The sequence below is a fragment of the Corythoichthys intestinalis genome, chromosome 20 (assembly GCF_030265065.1).
Source record: "Corythoichthys intestinalis isolate RoL2023-P3 chromosome 20, ASM3026506v1, whole genome shotgun sequence".
In the NCBI taxonomy this organism is placed as follows: domain Eukaryota; kingdom Metazoa; phylum Chordata; class Actinopteri; order Syngnathiformes; family Syngnathidae; genus Corythoichthys; species Corythoichthys intestinalis.
Genome location: NC_080414.1, coordinates 13,845,253 through 13,862,500, shown reverse-complemented (window position 1 = coordinate 13,862,500; position 17,248 = coordinate 13,845,253). Strand labels below are relative to the sequence as shown.

Genomic DNA, 17,248 nt, shown 5'->3' with positions numbered 1-17,248 from the left:
GCTTTGCATTGAGCGCTTTTCTTTTTTGAACATTATTTTTTTTGAGAGTAATATTATTTTTGTTGTGCTTTCACTAAATGATACTGTGGCGACTTAACTGTTCCGCCCAAATGCATGATGGGAAGTTGGGCAGCCATGACTGTTAGTCGTGGCTACCAAAGCTTAAGCCAATAAAAGGCGCGGTCCAATGAACGCCTGTTTCCACTCGCATTTCCCTGCCTTTTCGCTCTCAATGTGCTAAAACGGCGTCATTGTAAACTATTTGAGGCAATGCATGAACAGGTCATTCCGTCAATTGCGTCAAATATATATATATTTTTTATTTATTAATTAAAGGGTATGACAACACCTGGGGAAATGCTAATATTCCATCATTTATCCATAAACGCATGTCTTTTGGATTCATATCATGCCACTTCGTGTAATTACACACATCGCAACACCAAGAAAATGATAGAAATTTGGATCGATTGTCAAGCTAAAAGGACCCGCCCACGAGATCCCGGAAATCTAGCATATTGTGTGCGTGACATCACTACAAGGAAACAACCGGCTCAGTGCTTAGTACTGAATGGCGGCGATGATAGCGGACAATTTTGTTTCTAGTTGCAGCGACGAATCCGACGTAACGAACATTCTCCTAATGGTGACGAGGAGAGTTATGAACCTTTCTTTGGTGTTTTGGGTTATCAATTTGAGCCCAAACGAAAGCCAATGCAGCCTAATGAAAGGATCATTGAGAGGAGCAATCACACTGATGAAACACCGGCAACATCGTGTGGGAAACACCGAATGGTTTGTTTTGCATTTCTTTTTGTGAAGCTGATACACCGTGACCGCAAAATAATGTAATGTATAGAATAATTATCATTTATTGTGCTATCATAGGTTTTCACTCTGCCAACAGACACAAATATGAATGGGATTCAAGGATTTGTTGTATATATTTTACGAGCGATAATTTATACATGTGTCCAGTCCTATATCCAATGCGTGATATGTTTTTAATTATAAAAGAGTACGCACTCTGGCCATTTCGAGCTTGGCTGCTCCGCTCCTTTGGTTAGCCTGGGGTGGTCTCATCAGAGCCAGTCGTCCTCTTTCTTGATATCTCGGGACATTTAGGTGGCTGCGCGTGTTTGGTGGCTGCTTTCATCAGCAATTTCTTAGCAAAACCTGATTTCATTTGTCCATAGTTCGAATAGCTTTTAGGTGTAAAATGCGCACCACACAAAACCGTGCCGGAGGCTGGTTCTGCAAAATTAGCCCTCTTAGCACGGACGAACTGTACTCTTTGTCAGCGTAGTCCAGCTCTTTTTCTCGCGTTCGGGAACTCATGGGTACTACATTGCGACAAATGGCTATTTGTAGACCACATAGCATGACAGGTTTGAACCATTTTAGCGATTTTTTGATAAAACACGAACGCAACTCTCTCATCGATAAACAATGATTGCACCTGCCTCGACCTTTCGTTTCCTTGTTATGACGTCTCCGCCCCATTCGGCTGTTTCCGGAATAATTTGGGAAATGTTCGTAATTTTCGATCTATTTTCAATAATTGCTCATGAATGCGATTTATTTTTTTGTTAACTTTATTAATATTTGTTATCTTGCCACATAACGGTTCTATTGATATCTGACAGCCCCTTAGTGTTTTAATACCCTTGAAAAATAATTAATTACCGCGCGTTAACGCGATAAATTTGACAGCCCTAAATTTAACATGTTAAAAGTTTCAGTTATGACATTATCGCGCTCATTTTATTACAAGGAGGAAGCAGAGACTAACGGCGAGAAGGCCGAGGAGCCCGTCAAACAGCAAAGCGGTGGCAGTGCAGGCAAACACAAGAGAAAAAAACACAAGCATCGCAGCAAGCACAAAAAACATAAGCACGCCTCTGAGGAAGACAAAGAACGCAAGCGCAAGCATCGGCACAAACACAGAAAACATAAGCGCAACAAGGAAGGCGCTTCACCCTCAGCCAATGCCGCCATATTTGCGTCATCGGGCAACAGGAAAGGCGAAAGCTCCCCATCCTCGGGCAACCCCGGCGTGGACGATCGGGCGCTGCTGGAGGACCTGGAAAAGCAGAGGGCCATGATTAAAGCGGAGCTGGACAGCCAACTGATGGAAGGGAAAGTCCAGTCGGGCATGGGCCTCATATTGCAGGGTTACAACTCCGGCTCGGAAGAGGACGGAGCTGACGGTCGGGTCAGAAATGGCGAACAGCGCAGGAGGGGCAGCTCAGGGAAAGTCAACTCCCCTCGCGCGAGCGGTGGCGGCAAATCCAGACGTGACTCCACAGAGGCCAGTAAGACCGCCTCCAAGCGGCACAGCCCCAGCAAAAACACGGAGCGGACCACGAAGGATTCCAAGCCGGACAAGGTGAGCAAAAGCAGTAAGGACACAACCGTTAAAGACAGAGGCCGTGCTAGGAGCGCCTCAAAAGAGAGAAAACATTCAGAGAGCACTGACAGGTCGAAGGAGAGGGGCGGGAAGTCCCCCCCGGAGCAGAAAAGCAGTCGCGCCGAGAAACCCCGTTCCTCACCGCATCGGGAAGAGCGGCCGGCGCAGGAAAAAGCACGACCCCGATCCAGGTCGCCTGCACGGGAGCGGCCCGGTCGCTCCGACGCTGAGCGAGACAAAAGACCAAACAAGTCCCCGTCCAAAGACGCTTCGTCCGGCAAAGAGAACCGCTCGCCGCACCGACGGCCACAGCCCAGCCCAGTAAGGAAGCGCAGTGCCTCACCTCGACTCAGAGAAGCGCGCCACGCATCAGCCAGCGGCGCCGACCGCGTCAGGGTCAGGTCGCCGCCACCCAGGAGGGAACGCTCGCCAGTATCCCGTAGGAGAGAAGTTGAGAGGCAGGAGTCGCCAGTCAGGTTAGTTGACTTGCTGAGAACAGGCCATGTCCTGGTTTTTGACCGTGATGGTTAAGCGTCTCCGACACTTACTCAGGAAACGGCTGCGACCGGAACCCGGGTCAGTTCGCGAACGCTCGCGAGACAAGAGTCCACCGGCGCCCTCACGTCGCAGGGTGAGCCGTTCACCACTTAGGCGCCGCTCCCCATCGCCGCGCCGACGCTCCCGTTCGTCACCCCGTAGGCGGAGCAGGTCTCCACTCATACACAGGTAAGAATGGACTTGATCCCTCAATTTTTCAATTACAAGTTAGCCAAAATCATTAGACAGGCATGAAAATCACTCACCGTTTTGAAGTCAAAAGGGGTGACCTACGTGATTTGTGTAGATCCGAGAAGAACATTTTTAAGGGGATCGGGGGGTTGTAATTCCATCTAACTAACTAACGACATGTTTTATTGAAGTTGCTAAGCCTGTTGCGAGATGCAATCCATTTGTCGCGAGGTAAATAAAAATGAGGGCGATAATTTTCACGACTGCGTTTTATCGCCGCGTGCGTGCATGCATGCATACATTTGTGCGTGCGTGTAGAGAACATGAGACTCCAGTTCATTTTACAGATGTTTATTGGTAGTCAAAACGCCGTAGAATTACAATTCAGACATACAAAATAAGGAAACACATGTATATTAAACACTGGAAACATTAGCATTGCTACATTGAGACTAATGGGGAAAAAAAGACAACCTACTTTAGCCTGCTATAAAAAAAATTGGCAGTCTTGGCCAAAATGCAAACTTGCGGTTAAAAGGGGACATTTCAAACATTAAAAATAGCTGGTTAACAGCATTTGCAAACTAAAAAATGAAAAGAAAAAAAATCTGAGTGACATCACAAGCATTGACAATAAGTGCTTTTTTGCCGAGTGTGAAGCTGTTAGGGGTTTAGCGAACGTACTTCTGGTGAACATACCAAAATAAAAGCACGCCACATTCATATAAATAACAATTTTTGGAGTTAATCCTCCATAGAACTAATACTATAATATGTAAATACTATAATACTACATAATTCACATTTTACACTAAGAATAGCTTTAAAATTACACCCTTTTTGAAAAATATGATTGGCAGTGAATATTATAATTCTTAAAATATGATTTTATATCTTAGTATACTATAATAATAATGCTATTTTTTTTAAAGTGTTTTGAATAATGTTGGAAAGGAGACGTCGGTGTTCTGAATCTGTTAACATTGTTATTTACATGTTTATTTGTACTTTAGTAAAGAATTTAAGTATTTTTGTGAATTAACAAGCGTCAACAAAAATTTCTTTTCTAAATTAGTAAAAAGTGGACTAATAGTAAAAATTGTCGGCTAACTAATCGGGAGAAAATGAGTCGTTTGGGACAGCCCTACCGGAACATATTTCCTCCACACCCTTCTCACCTTTTTAACCTCTGACCCACTTTCATGCCTGATTAGAGAGAGGTGAGACGACGACTTTAAAGCACATCCTTAACTTATTGTCTGATCGGTTTAAGACGTATGGTAAGGTAGATCCACACTGGCGCTTTGAAGCCAGATGCTGTTCAAAATATTCCACTTCCGAGCATATATTTAGGCGCTTCCAGGAGTTCACACAAACAAGCACAGAACAGAAGGTCCAGTCCAGAGTCTAATCCAGGTTGTACTGAATCCATTTTTGGAGATTCCGTGGGTTCCTCTGGTTTGATTTGGCAGTTAAAAACTTTGTCGACTTCAACCGCAATGGCGTACCGCACGCAAGACGTCACTTTTGCTCATTAATATTCATGACGTTAGCAATTGCTGCTAGGTGGGTCAAGCTCGCGTTTGTCCCAATGCTAAATGCATGTAAATAGTGTAGGCACGAGATGTTTACAGAGCTAAACCTACCAATTCTTTCGGAAAATGATGTCCCTTGTGCCAAATTCACTGGCAAAGGTGTGGAAGAACATACAAATTTTCAATTCAAGAAATGGCTTGAGTCTCGAGGGCTGAAAAAGATGGGGAAAAGAGCCGACCCAATCCAGAGGTAGCTTTTTTATCGACATCTTTTTCTTGTGTGGATTGCCTTACTCCACTGACAATGACATTCACCTGTTTCAACAATCTATCCTTAACCACCATATGCCCTGTCTTTCTTATATATTATATCCTCTGGTTGTCTTACGTCTCTGGCCGTTCTTGGGGGTAATTTACGTTGCCATTTTTGTGTAGCGATCGCAAATGCTACTCAGTGACAGCCAAAGAACACTTTTAATTTTTTTATTAATAAGAAATCTTAAGTCTATAATTTATTTACACTTTTCCCCCTTACTAAAGTTGTTTTTTACAACAGAAAAGGTAACAACAGTGGCAGTCAGATACCATTTCATTTTTTTTCAGGTCATTCATCTGACAGAAGCAGCATTACAAAACGCCACGCTAAAATATAAGTAAAAATATTAAAATGGCTTACCTCTTCGTCCTTTGTTGGACCATTGCCCCCAACAAAATGTTTACTGCATATGAAGGTGAATGGCTTCCCCTTGCTGGCGTTAAAGTAGTCTTTTGGACGTCCACAAAAGTTGATCCATTGTTCACATTTTTTCCTCTTTTTTTGGCTTCGAGAAACGCATGAAGAAATATCCTTCATAGGTCGTAATTTCTAGAGTCGTTTTTCCATAGCAGCAGTGTTTACTCGGCATGTTCGTTTTTGAAAGATTACCAGCAGAAAACAAGCAGTCATAACACGAGTTGTATGCGAGGGCTTGTCTATGTTGACCCACTTCCGGGTCTGGAGGTCTGGAGCAGAGCTGTCAAAGATGGCGCCACCCAATTTTCGCTCAGGAATCGTCTATGATTTCAAGAATTTAGACAAGTTTAAGGTGAAGAAGGTCCTTAAGGATTAATTGGCCATCAAAATAGCTGTCGATTAATTTGCTATCGATTTGTTGTCGATCAATTGTTGTATAGGTGGAAAGGGGAAAACAAGGGTAAATTAGGGGGAAAACCCTAGGTTGAGAAGTGGGGAAAGGAGCGTGAATGAGCGGAAAACATATTTGGTAGAAATGGGAAAATTAGTATGGATAAGGGAAAAATCAATTTGTTGAAAAAGTGAAACAAAAGGTGTGATGACGGAAGAAATACTTAGCTGGTAAAGAGGAAAAACCTTGGTGGATGAGTGAAAACTCTTCAATTCAATTCAATAAACTTTATCTCTTGGGAGACTTCCCTCAGGGAAATTAGTTTCTAGTGTCCATAACTCCACAGCACCAAAGATAAAAATATAAGGTGCAACATGGTAAAAAAGTATAGTAAAAAGGATTAAAAACATATAATTTAAAAATGAAATCAATACAATATGCTATTACTTAAGAAATACATTGAAAGAAATAATGCACACCAGGCAGACTTAGGTGGAAAAAGGAAAAAAGGATGGGAAAAACAAGGTGGTGGGTGAGGGAAAACCACTTTTGTAGAAAAAGGAAAAATGTAGGCAATGTTTCTGCCTTCAATTAATAATTTTTTGATGTTAACAAATCCTCGATTTTGGTCGTCAGGTCCGGCGACAGAGACCGCTACGGGAGGCTCCGGCAGTATCGGCGTTCAGCGTCACGTGACCGCGGCAGGAGGCGAAGACGGAGTAGAGACGAAGACAAGTTCAAGGGAAGTCTTTCAGAGGGCATGAAAGTTGACCAAGAGTCTTCAGACGATGATATGTGGGTAACATCTCCTTTATTCTACTAAACCAGGGTACATATTTTCCACCTGAAAAATGGCAGGCTTTGACTAATGCTCTACTTTTTGTAAAGTTTAATATTTCCTTTGCAGGTTAGACGATTTTGACGGCGAAGAAATCGATGAAGAGGCCTTAATCGAACAGCGCCGACAACAACGAATGGCCATCGTACAGGTTTGTCCGTCCGTTTCCTCGCTCCATTTTTCTCTGTATATAACATGCTCGCTCTCCTTCAGAAATACAAGACGGCGAGCGAGGACGCCAACATGGTGTCTGAGCCCAGCAGCCCGCAGAGCAGCACGCGCAGCCGCTCGCCGTCGCCTGACGACATCCTGGAGCGAGTTGCTGCTGATGTCAAGGAATACGAGCGCGAGAACCTCAACACCTTTGAGGCCAACATCAAGGCCAAGCACAACCTCATCGCCCAGGAGAAAGACGGTAAGGAATAGGACTTTCATTCAATTTGGTAGTTTTCGATCTTTTGTTGATGCTGTTTTTCCAAAAATGACATCACAGTTCTGATGTATTGCCAAACTCTGGTTTGAGAGTCAATTTTCTGGAAAAGACACGAGCAAAGTTCTTTTAATGGTGTGTCTCTCTGTCATGTGTTCATTCAGTTGCTGGCTTGTTATCCAAAAAAGCCTGGCTGTGTCTGCCACCTGCAGCATGTTTTGATCTCTGCAGAGTATGTCCAGCAAAACACATGGAGCAGATATACTCTGTGACGACTCTGTCGCGACAGCCACGAGCATTCACCTTTCTCCTTCTGTTTTTTGGATATCATTCTCTCCTCTAGCAGGGACCAACCCGAAGAAGCCGTCGGCGCCCGACATGTTCACCGAGTCGGACGACATGTTCGCTGCAGACTTTGATGTAAGTCAATTTGTGTTTGAGATGCGTTCAGGCGATTGTCGTAATCGTTGATTGCCAAAAAATTGAGGCTTATATTGGTGATCAGACGTGAGTGTATTTTTTTTAACCCTTTCAGGGACATAGGGCACTATAGTAGACATCTATACAGAAGTTAGCATTAGCTTAACTCATTCACTGTCAGCCCAGGTCACAGAGTATGTGTTGTAGTACTAGTAATTATTAAAAGGGGGAAATTGATATTGAAACAACCTAATAAACTCCCAGTTAAAGTGGATTGGATGTCTATTGCAGTCAATAGCTGCCAAATCTTTAAGATATGTGAGATCACGAGAGATTTATATATTTAATAAAACGATAAAATTCCGAGAGCAAAATACACACTGGCCACAGTTGTTTTTGCTTTCATATTATGTATTTTATTTATGTATTTTATAATGATTTAGAAATGATATTATTTTATTTTTATCATTTTTATTTGGAATTATTTACATTTTTTATTACTCAAGGCTTTTAATATATATACATATAGACAGGTAGTCTCCGAGTTAGGAACGAGTTCCGTTCCTATGATGGCGACGTAACCCGAATTTCCACATAAATCGGAATTAACCCTTTAAGTACCTCTACAAAATAACTTTCCAAAAAGTCCAAAAGGATTGTATTTATTTAAAGTGCATGTGACACGAAAAAGCATGTTTATTTCATAATACACGCGGTATTTTATGCTCCTGAATGATATGGACCGCTTGGATGTGTGTGGAAGCGATCGCTATATTTATTTAGTTATTTGAATCCCACGCCATGAAAATGAGTGACTTCCAGCTTCGGTCTTGCATTGAGGAGGAGGGAGCTGTGACGTGTACGGTAGAAGACGTCCTCTTCACTGTACAGCGTACTGTTGTGTATGAGGACGAAGGATTCAGCTGATTTTGCGGATTAATATGTTTATTTTTCGCATCACGCCAGCCAAACGGCTGCAGAAAAATCTTGCTGTATGAGGGAGAGGCAAATGCGCCTTTTTGGAGTTTCAAAAGGTTCCCATTCACCGTGGATATTGGCCAAAACAAGCCCGACTACAGTGGGGCCATTGGACTTAGGAGGAAGTGAGTAAACATCTTGTTTAGTATTATGTCAAATATTAATACAGCTATTACAAAGTAAACACTACAAACTTTCTTTAAATAAAGGACTACTTACGTTTGATCATTGATAGGCATGTAAAAAGCTCTCCTCATGCACATTAGCACGTTAGCTGCACAACAACTGCAGCCACCCTCCTCCGGGGAACGAACTGTAAATTGCTCTCTGCCGGGTGGTTTGCTGATCCACGAAGACATTCAACAACTCAGTCATCATGTCAAATAATCCAGGCGAGTTATGTGTGATTTTCCGCTTCGAAGACTTTGAAACATCACTCGGTTCGGGTTAGCATGTCGGCTAGCTGTCACGCCTTTTGGTTTGTTTACATTCTCCGAAGCCGGGGAAGGGAAATGACATACAGTATGTCCGATATAGGTGTCATAAAATATCGTTCGGGAGGTGCGACAGTAAAGGTGAAGTCGACAGTTTTGACCATTAATAGTAATTTTGCCATGTCGTCCTGAATAAATGCATTTTTATTATTTCATATTCCATTTAGCACAAGACTGTTATTTGTGTCATAACCACGCCGTTTATTTAGCAATTGGGGAAAATACTTGGATAAAAAGAATATCTTGTAAAAATATTGAAGTAAAGAGACAGAAACAATGACATTTTGCAGCTCTCTTCATCGCGTTTTCCTCGTTGTGAATAGTTCCCCCTCGACGGGCTGACTGGTCCTTCTCAAGCCATTTATATAGCTATTGGGGATAAATACTTGGATAAAAAGAATATCCTGTAAAAATATTGGAGTAGAGAGACTGAAACAATGACATTTTGCGGCTCTCCTCGTCGCGTTTTCATCGTTCTGAATAATTCCCCCTCAATGGGCTGATGAATAGTAAAACCGATGAGCCCAGTCTACCGCTGACGTCATCCACCTGTTGGGGACGCTAAAGCCCTATAATGGTAGGCGTGGCTAATCAGCAGATTAAAAGACTAATTTCTCGTCATCTGCGCTTTGCTAAATTGATGTATACAGTCGAATCGTCTCAAAATATGATTCTAATTCACATAATAATGCCATTTAAGACTTTTTTTTTCTCATGTCGTATGCTCTTTAAGTAATGGAGGATACACTGCCCTTTAGTGGCAGCGTCTGGTCTGGCTGGACTCTCGCCTTGTATGACTGAGAAGCAGACTTAGACGTCTGACATAGATAAAGGATAGATGCGCTCTGGTTTGGCCTACATAAGGCTGTAAGTTGTTTCAGCTAATATATGTTTGTGTATGCATTTGCAATTAAGTTAACAGCGTGTGAATTTGCTATGAGAATTGTAAATATGTTAGCATTCGTAGTGTTTAAGCTAGCGGACTTTTGTTAGGCAAATTAAGCTAATTTAATATACTAAATTTACATATGATTATTGATACACTGTATACTGGACTGTCTCAGGAATACACAATATTCTAATTTCCTGACTGTCTCAGGAAATTAGAATATTGTGTATTCTAATTTCCTGAGACAGTCCTGTATATATACACAGGACTGTCTCAAAAAATTAGAATATTGTGTATTCTAATTTTCTGAGACAGTCCAGTATATATTTTTAATTACCATTTGCAAAATATGTTCTACCAACACTGATAGATTTTTAGTGACACTTAAGGTCCAAATCACAACAACATAGCACAAACAAAAGATAAAAATTATAAGAATGTAATAAAATAAAAATATAAACAAAATAACAATTAAAAATAGTGAACTACAAACTGGGTCTCCTTGCGACCCACTTTTAAAAGGCACCTATACCAGCGCTTCCAAAATATAATGTAAATGATAATATACAGTGGGGAGAACAAGTATTTGATACACTGGCAATGGGTTTTCCCATTGGTAGTGTATCAAATACTTGTTCTCCCCACTGTATAAATAATACTCCAATTGGATGCTAAATAGGGACTGCAAGTTTAAGATGTTTGTCTGTATGAATGTAATCAGAACATTTAAGGGAAAAATAATCATAATTGTTGCATGAAAGGGTTCATTTGTAAATAACACTATTATGTTTGCAGAGTGCCCGGATGAGAGCCTGCGGCGTCGGCAAAGACTTCAAGGAAAATCCCAACCTCAGGGACAACTGGACCGACGCCGAAGGCTACTACAGTAAGTTCTTTCAAAACGGGATCGCTTTCAAATACGCGTTCTTCTCATTGAAAACCACTCACGTTATCTCAAAGGGGTGAACATCGGCGAGACACTGGACAAGCGCTACGACGTGTACGGCTACACGGGGCAAGGCGTGTTCAGCAACGTGATCCGTGCTCGAGACACCGCCCGAGCCGGCCAGGAGGTGGCGGTCAAGATCATCCGCAACAACGAGCTCATGTATGCGATCTTTATTAGTAAAAGAATCATTTTCAGTTTTTAAATAACGTACATTGACATGGTTTTTTTTCAGGCAAAAGACGGGTTTGAAAGAACTAGAATTCCTCAAGAAGCTAAACGATGCCGACCCGGACGACAAGTTCCACTGCTTGCGTCTTTTCAGACACTTTTACCACAAGCAGCACTTGTGTCTGGTCTTTGAGCCGCTCAGCATGAACTTGCGGGAAGTTCTGAAGAAGTACGGCAAGGACGTGGGGCTGCACATCAAGGCCGTGCGCTCTTATAGTCAGCAGCTCTTCTTGGCCTTGAAGCTGCTCAAAAGATGCAACATCCTGCACGCCGACATCAAACCCGACAACATACTGGTAACTAGAGATGCCGCGATTAATCGGCTAATCCACAACAAATTGGTTATCGAATTCATCGACGACTGTTTTGATAGTCTGTTAAGCACTTAAGAGACATTGACAAGAAAACGGTCTTTTGATTTTATCAATTGAAAATATTCTTTCTTTTTAGTTTATGCTTATGGAAAAGGGTAAAAAACTAAATATTTTCCTTGTTTTTATTTAAAAACATTTGTTTTAATTAATTGAAACAGGAAATATTTTCTTTTTTATTAGAAACGGAAAATGTACTTTTATTTCATTTTTTGTTTATGTACAATTCTAATAAAAAGCCACTTACAGAGGGAAATTAAGTAAATATTCAGATTTTTTTGTTTTCATTCATCAAAGGGAAAAACTAACTATAAAGATATTTTCAGTTAGAAGAAAATGACTAAATTCTATTACTCCGCTATTTTTAAAAGCTTTCAAATTTTATTATAAGATGTAATTATATCTAAACCATATATGAACCTTTTAGTTGCCTACTAAACTAAATATACGTAGATTTTTTTTTCAGAAGGCAAAAAAGGATTACAATTCAAATTTTCCCACTATTCTTAAAAGTTTTCAAAATTGATTATAACATAATTATATCGAAGCAATATATGAGCCTTTTAGTTGCCTAATCACAAAAATAATAATTGTTGCAGCACTACTGGTAACTTTTTCACTCAAAAAAAAAAAAAAAGTCTTATTTTCATTCCTTTTTTAGGTGAACGAGTCTAAAACCATATTGAAGCTGTGCGACTTTGGCTCGGCATCGCACGTGGCCGACAACGACATAACGCCCTACCTGGTCAGCAGGTTCTACCGAGCCCCTGAAATCAGTAAGTTACCTTTACTCGCTGTTCAACTTTAGAGTTTTCACTCCTCACCATCCGTCTCCGCCGCCCGTCAGTCATCGGCAAGCCGTACGATTACGGCATCGACATGTGGTCGGTGGGCTGCACGCTCTACGAGCTCTACACGGGAAAGATCCTCTTCCCGGGCTCATCCAATAACCACATGATCAAACTGGCCATGGACGTCAAGGGCAAGATGCCCAACAAGGTAGGCCGGATACGCTGTTACATCACCTACAATGTGATGATGATGCAATGCTGCTGTTATTGTTTCCGCAGATGATCCGCAAGGGATTGTTCAAAGACCAACATTTTGACCAGAACCTCAACTTCCTCTATATCGAAGTGGACAAAGTCACAGAAAGGGTGAGACTGCTTGCAACACACGCTCAAATTGACAGGAAAACCTTTGACATGTAAAAATGGACACTTGGTTGAAGAACTAGAAATAAATATCTGTAGCATATATGAAAAAATTTAAAAAAAAAAAAAAAAAAATTGTACGTGACACGTTTTGTTTGTAAAACAATAAACATTTATTTTAAGAAAACAGTAAATATTTTTAAAACATGAAATCCAAGGAGTGAAAAAATGTAATAAGTAAAATATAATAACAAAAGTATATAGTAAGGAGCAGACGTTTTTGCACCCCTTATGATTTTGCAAGTTCTACCCACTTCTGTTAAAGACACACTGCTTTTAACGAGATATTATCACGTACTTACCTTTTTTCGATCCAAAAACGCCGTGTAGCATCTATCACCGAGTGTAAAGACACAGGTTTGATTGCCGTTTATGGCTGAAACATGGTCATTTACAAAGGGGGCACGACGTGAAAGTCATCGACAAAAATGAGTGGTGGAAAATTCGAGAGTTTCTTTTTCAAATATTTACCCTTTAAACGCCCCGCCCCCATTTTTCTTTCTTTGGATCGATTATTTATCATCTAAAATATCGGGGGAAATGCGACAGCAGCAATAAAAAAGACAATTAACCAATAGTTATGAGGTACATACAGTGGGGCAAATACGGTAAGTATTTAGTCAACCACTAATTGTGCAAGTTCTCCCACTTGAAAATATTAGAAAGGCTTGTAATCGTCAACATGGGTAAACCTCAACCATGAGAGACTGAATGTGGGAAGAAACCCCAGAAAATCACATTGTTTCATTTTTAAAGTATTTATTTGCAAATCATGGTGAAAAATAAGTATTTGGTCAATACCAAAAGTTCATCTCGATACTTTGTTCTGTACCCTTTGTTGGCAATAACGGAGGCCAAACGTTTTCTGTAACTCTTCACAAGCTTTTCACACACTGTTGCTGGTATTTTGGCCCATTCCTCCATGCCGATCTCCTCTAGAGCAGTGTTGTTTTGGGGCTGTCATGTGGCAACACGGACTTTCAACTCCCTCCACAGATTTTCTATGGGGTTGAGATCTGGAGACTGGCTAGGCCACTCCAGGACCTTGAAATGCTTCTTAGGAAGCCACTCCTTTGTTGCCCTGGCTGTGTGTTTGGGATCATTGTCATGCTGAAAGACCCAGCCACGTCTCATCTTCAGTGCCCTTGCTGATGGAAGATTTTCACTCAAAATTTCTCGATACATGGTCCCATTCATTCTTTCCTTTACACAGATCAGTCCCTTTGCAGAAAAACAGCCCCAAAGCATGATGTTTCCAGCCCCATGCTTTACAGTGGGTATGGTGTTCTTCGGATGCAATCCAGTATTCTTTCTCCTCCAAACACGAGAACCTGTGTTTCTACCAAAAAGTTCTATTTTTGTTTCATCTGACCATAACACATTCTCCCAGTCCTCTTCTGGATCATCCAAATGCTCTCTAGCGAACCGCAGACGGGCCAGGACGTGTACTGGCTTCAGCAGGGGGACACGTCTGGCAGTGCAGGATTTGAGTCCCTGGCGGCGCATTGTGTTACTGATAGTAGCCTTTGTTACTGTGGTCCCAGCTCTCTGTAGGTCATTCACTAGGTCCCCCCGTGAGGTTCCTGGGATTTTTGTTCACCGTTCTTGTTATCATTTTGACGCCACGGGGTAAGATCTTGCATGGAGCCCCAGATCGAGGGAGATTATCAGTGGTCTTGTATGTCTTCCATTTTTCTAATAATTGCTCCCACAGTTGATTTCTTTACACCAAGCGTTTTACCCATTGCAGATTCAGTCTTCTCAGCCTGGTGCAGGGCTACAATTTTGTCTCTGGTGTCCATCGATAGCTCTTTGGTGTTGGCCATAGTGGAGTTTGGAGTGTGACTGACTGAAGTTGTGGACAGGTGTCTTTTATACCGATAATGAGTTAAAACAGGTGCCATTAATACAGGTAACGAGTGGAGCCTCATTAGATCTCGTTGGAAGAAGTTAGACCTCTTTGACAGCCAGAAATCTTGCTTGTTAGTAGGTGACCAAATACTTATTTTCCACTCTAATTTGGAAATTCTTTAAAAATCAAACAATTTGATTTTCTGTTTTTTTTCCCCACAGTCCTTCTCTCATTGTTGAAGTTTACCCATGTTGACAATTACAGGCCTCTCTATTCTTTTCAAGTAGGAGAACTTGCACAATTGGTGGTTGACTAAATACTTATTTGCCTCACTGTATCAGTGACATATTTACACAATTTTTTTCATTGTGATGTAATTTGTTTACGCGAGTGGATAACTTTTTAAAGTAGTTTTTCTTTTTAAAACTAATTATTAGACATCAATTAATGATTCTAAGCTTAAAATGATAGACCGTTCGAATAAATTACATTACTTACCTTCTTTTTATGGCTTGGTTGAAACAAAAGTAGTTGCGATGTGTCCAGAAACATGGGTCTCCGGGATAAAACGGTCAAATTAAAATAGTCCTGGGACATTTTGCGCCATTAAACTGCTATGGCAGCATATGGACATATTGTTATATCAAACACAACAGTTCTTTTGGCTTAAAATAACGCAGTTTATTTAAAAGAGGGGGGAAAGAGTTGTGTGTGTTTTCCGCCACAGATAAATAAATTATTTGGACATGTTTCATGTACTCATTAGCTGCCATTGACGATGCAAGACGTCTAATCCATTTTGACTAGGAGGGGCGAATAAATGAAAATGTGAAACTGACCAATTTGCTCGCTTTGTGCTTTCTAGGAGAAGGTGACGGTGATGAGCACCATCAACCCCACCAAAGACCTCCTGGGCGACATGATCGGCGGTCAGCGTCTCCCTGAGGAGCAGCGCAAGAAGGTGATGCAGCTCAAGGACCTCCTGGACGCCACCCTCATGCTGGACCCCGCCAAGCGTATCAGCATCAACCAGGCCCTCCAGCACGCGTTCATCCAAGAGAAGATTTGACCAACAACCGAAACGGCCAGACTTATTTTCGCTCATTATTTTTGTAAATACCACACGGAAGATTCAACTTCTCAATTTTTCGATCGTTCCAATTAAACGTTGAGTGTAAATAATGCATGCTTTCAAACGTTCCGTGTACAAAACAAGATCGAAAAGAATAGTTTTTTGTTTTTGTTTTTTTTAGAGCACGGCGGCGTGCTTGAAGTGCCTCCTGTTGGCGCCTCCTCGTATGACACCTTCTTGTACATAGTCGCCCTCGTCATGGTTCTTTTGTTCCCTCGTTCACAAATACATGGTTCGGTCCAATCTGGTGATTTCATTGAAAATGACAGTAGTTGATGCCCAGAGAACACCTTCACTATACTTTTTAGTAATAAATGGTTTCCTAATGATCAAACTTGCCTCTCTTCATTTTACGCACACGTGACATTGAATGTAGAGTTTAATTTGCTTGCCATTGACGGCGATAGATGTCCAATATTGTGCATTTGAATTTTTCAAATGGTTTAGTCCATAAAATCTTAGAGGAGGAAACCTCTGGACACCTCACGATACAATTTGCAATATGAGGCTCACAATACCGATCTCACGATATGGCGATACAACACTTATCAATACATTGGTCAGGAAATCATTTTACAAGTATTAAACTGAAAAACAAGCCATTTTCATCTTTCTGCTGTGAATTGGAATGAGTTTATCACTAGTAGACTAGAAGACGTCCAATCCATTTGAAGTGTCAGTGTGGCAGCGAATGAATTGGATGTCTATGGCCAGGAAATAAGGTCATTTTGGTGCATTTCACGTCATTTACTGTTGGTTTTCGGTCATTTTTGTTTTTGGGGCATTTACAGGTCTTCAGGTATCTTGTTGATTTTGGGTTACTGAAAAGGAAGGGGCTCAAGAAAGTCCGCAAATGAATAGGAAGGGACTCAAAACCAACAGGAAGTAACCTGGAAATGCCCCAAAATGAACAGGAAGTGACCTGTAAATGCTCATAAAAGTGGCTGTGAATGCTCTGGGTTCAGTGCTATTGACAGCGCTAGACGTCCAATCTAGTCTAAATGAGTTGGAAGTCTAGCGCAGTGAGCTAACGTAAATACTATTCTAATGGAAGATTTTTGTAGCAACTTGTTAGTTCCTTTAGAAAAAAAAAAAATTAAACGGTACCACCTTTTTAAAACAATATATCAATTCTTTTTTTTTTTTTTTTTTTTTTTTTATGGAGGAAAGGGCCAAAATACCAGCAACAGTGTGTGAAAAACTTGTGAAGAGTTACAGAAAACGTTTGGCCTCCGTTATTGCCAACAAAGGGTACATAACAAAGTATTGAAATGAACTTTTGGTATTGACCAAATACTTATTTTCCACCATGATTTGCAAATAAATTATTTAGAAATCAAACAATGTGATTTTCTGGGTTTTTTCCACATTCTGTCTCTCATGGTTGAGGTCTACCCATGTTGACAATTACAGGCCTCTCTAATATTTTCAAGTGGGATAACTTGCACAATTAGTGGTTGACTAAATACTTATTTGCCCCACTGTATCCTTTTTCCAGTTTTATACAAATCAACCATCCTTGTCTTCAGACAGCTCTTTTGGCCGATCCACGATGCACATCAGACAATGCTTCTCATCAAGACAATTCTTACCAGGTGTGTGCTTTATAGTGGGCAGGGCAGATTTAAACCACTCATTAGTGATTGGGCATACAC

The 17,248-nt window shown here is 41.1% G+C and overlaps 1 protein-coding gene across 2 annotated transcripts in view; it reads left to right on the top strand.

Moving 5' to 3' along the window:
* prpf4bb (pre-mRNA processing factor 4Bb) overlaps window positions 1-16,623 on the top strand; it is a 17,935-nt gene extending 1,312 nt beyond the window's left edge. The window contains exons 3-15 of one of the 2 annotated variants that reach the window (XM_057825038.1): window positions 1,775-2,886; window positions 2,963-3,136; window positions 6,435-6,593; window positions 6,706-6,787; window positions 6,850-7,051; window positions 7,413-7,486; window positions 10,643-10,733; window positions 10,808-10,955; window positions 11,029-11,320; window positions 12,057-12,171; window positions 12,243-12,394; window positions 12,466-12,552; window positions 15,327-16,623. In XM_057825038.1, coding sequence (XP_057681021.1) covers window positions 1,775-2,886; window positions 2,963-3,136; window positions 6,435-6,593; window positions 6,706-6,787; window positions 6,850-7,051; window positions 7,413-7,486; window positions 10,643-10,733; window positions 10,808-10,955; window positions 11,029-11,320; window positions 12,057-12,171; window positions 12,243-12,394; window positions 12,466-12,552; window positions 15,327-15,530 — 2,892 coding nt within the window. In that variant the 3' untranslated portion in view covers window positions 15,531-16,623. Of the gene's footprint in view, window positions 1-1,774; window positions 2,887-2,962; window positions 3,137-6,434; window positions 6,594-6,705; window positions 6,788-6,849; window positions 7,052-7,409; window positions 7,487-10,642; window positions 10,734-10,807; window positions 10,956-11,028; window positions 11,321-12,056; window positions 12,172-12,242; window positions 12,395-12,465; window positions 12,553-15,326 lie in introns of both variants that reach the window. The other variant, XM_057825037.1, reaches the window with a different exon arrangement.
* Window positions 16,624-17,248: the final 625 nt, after the last annotated feature.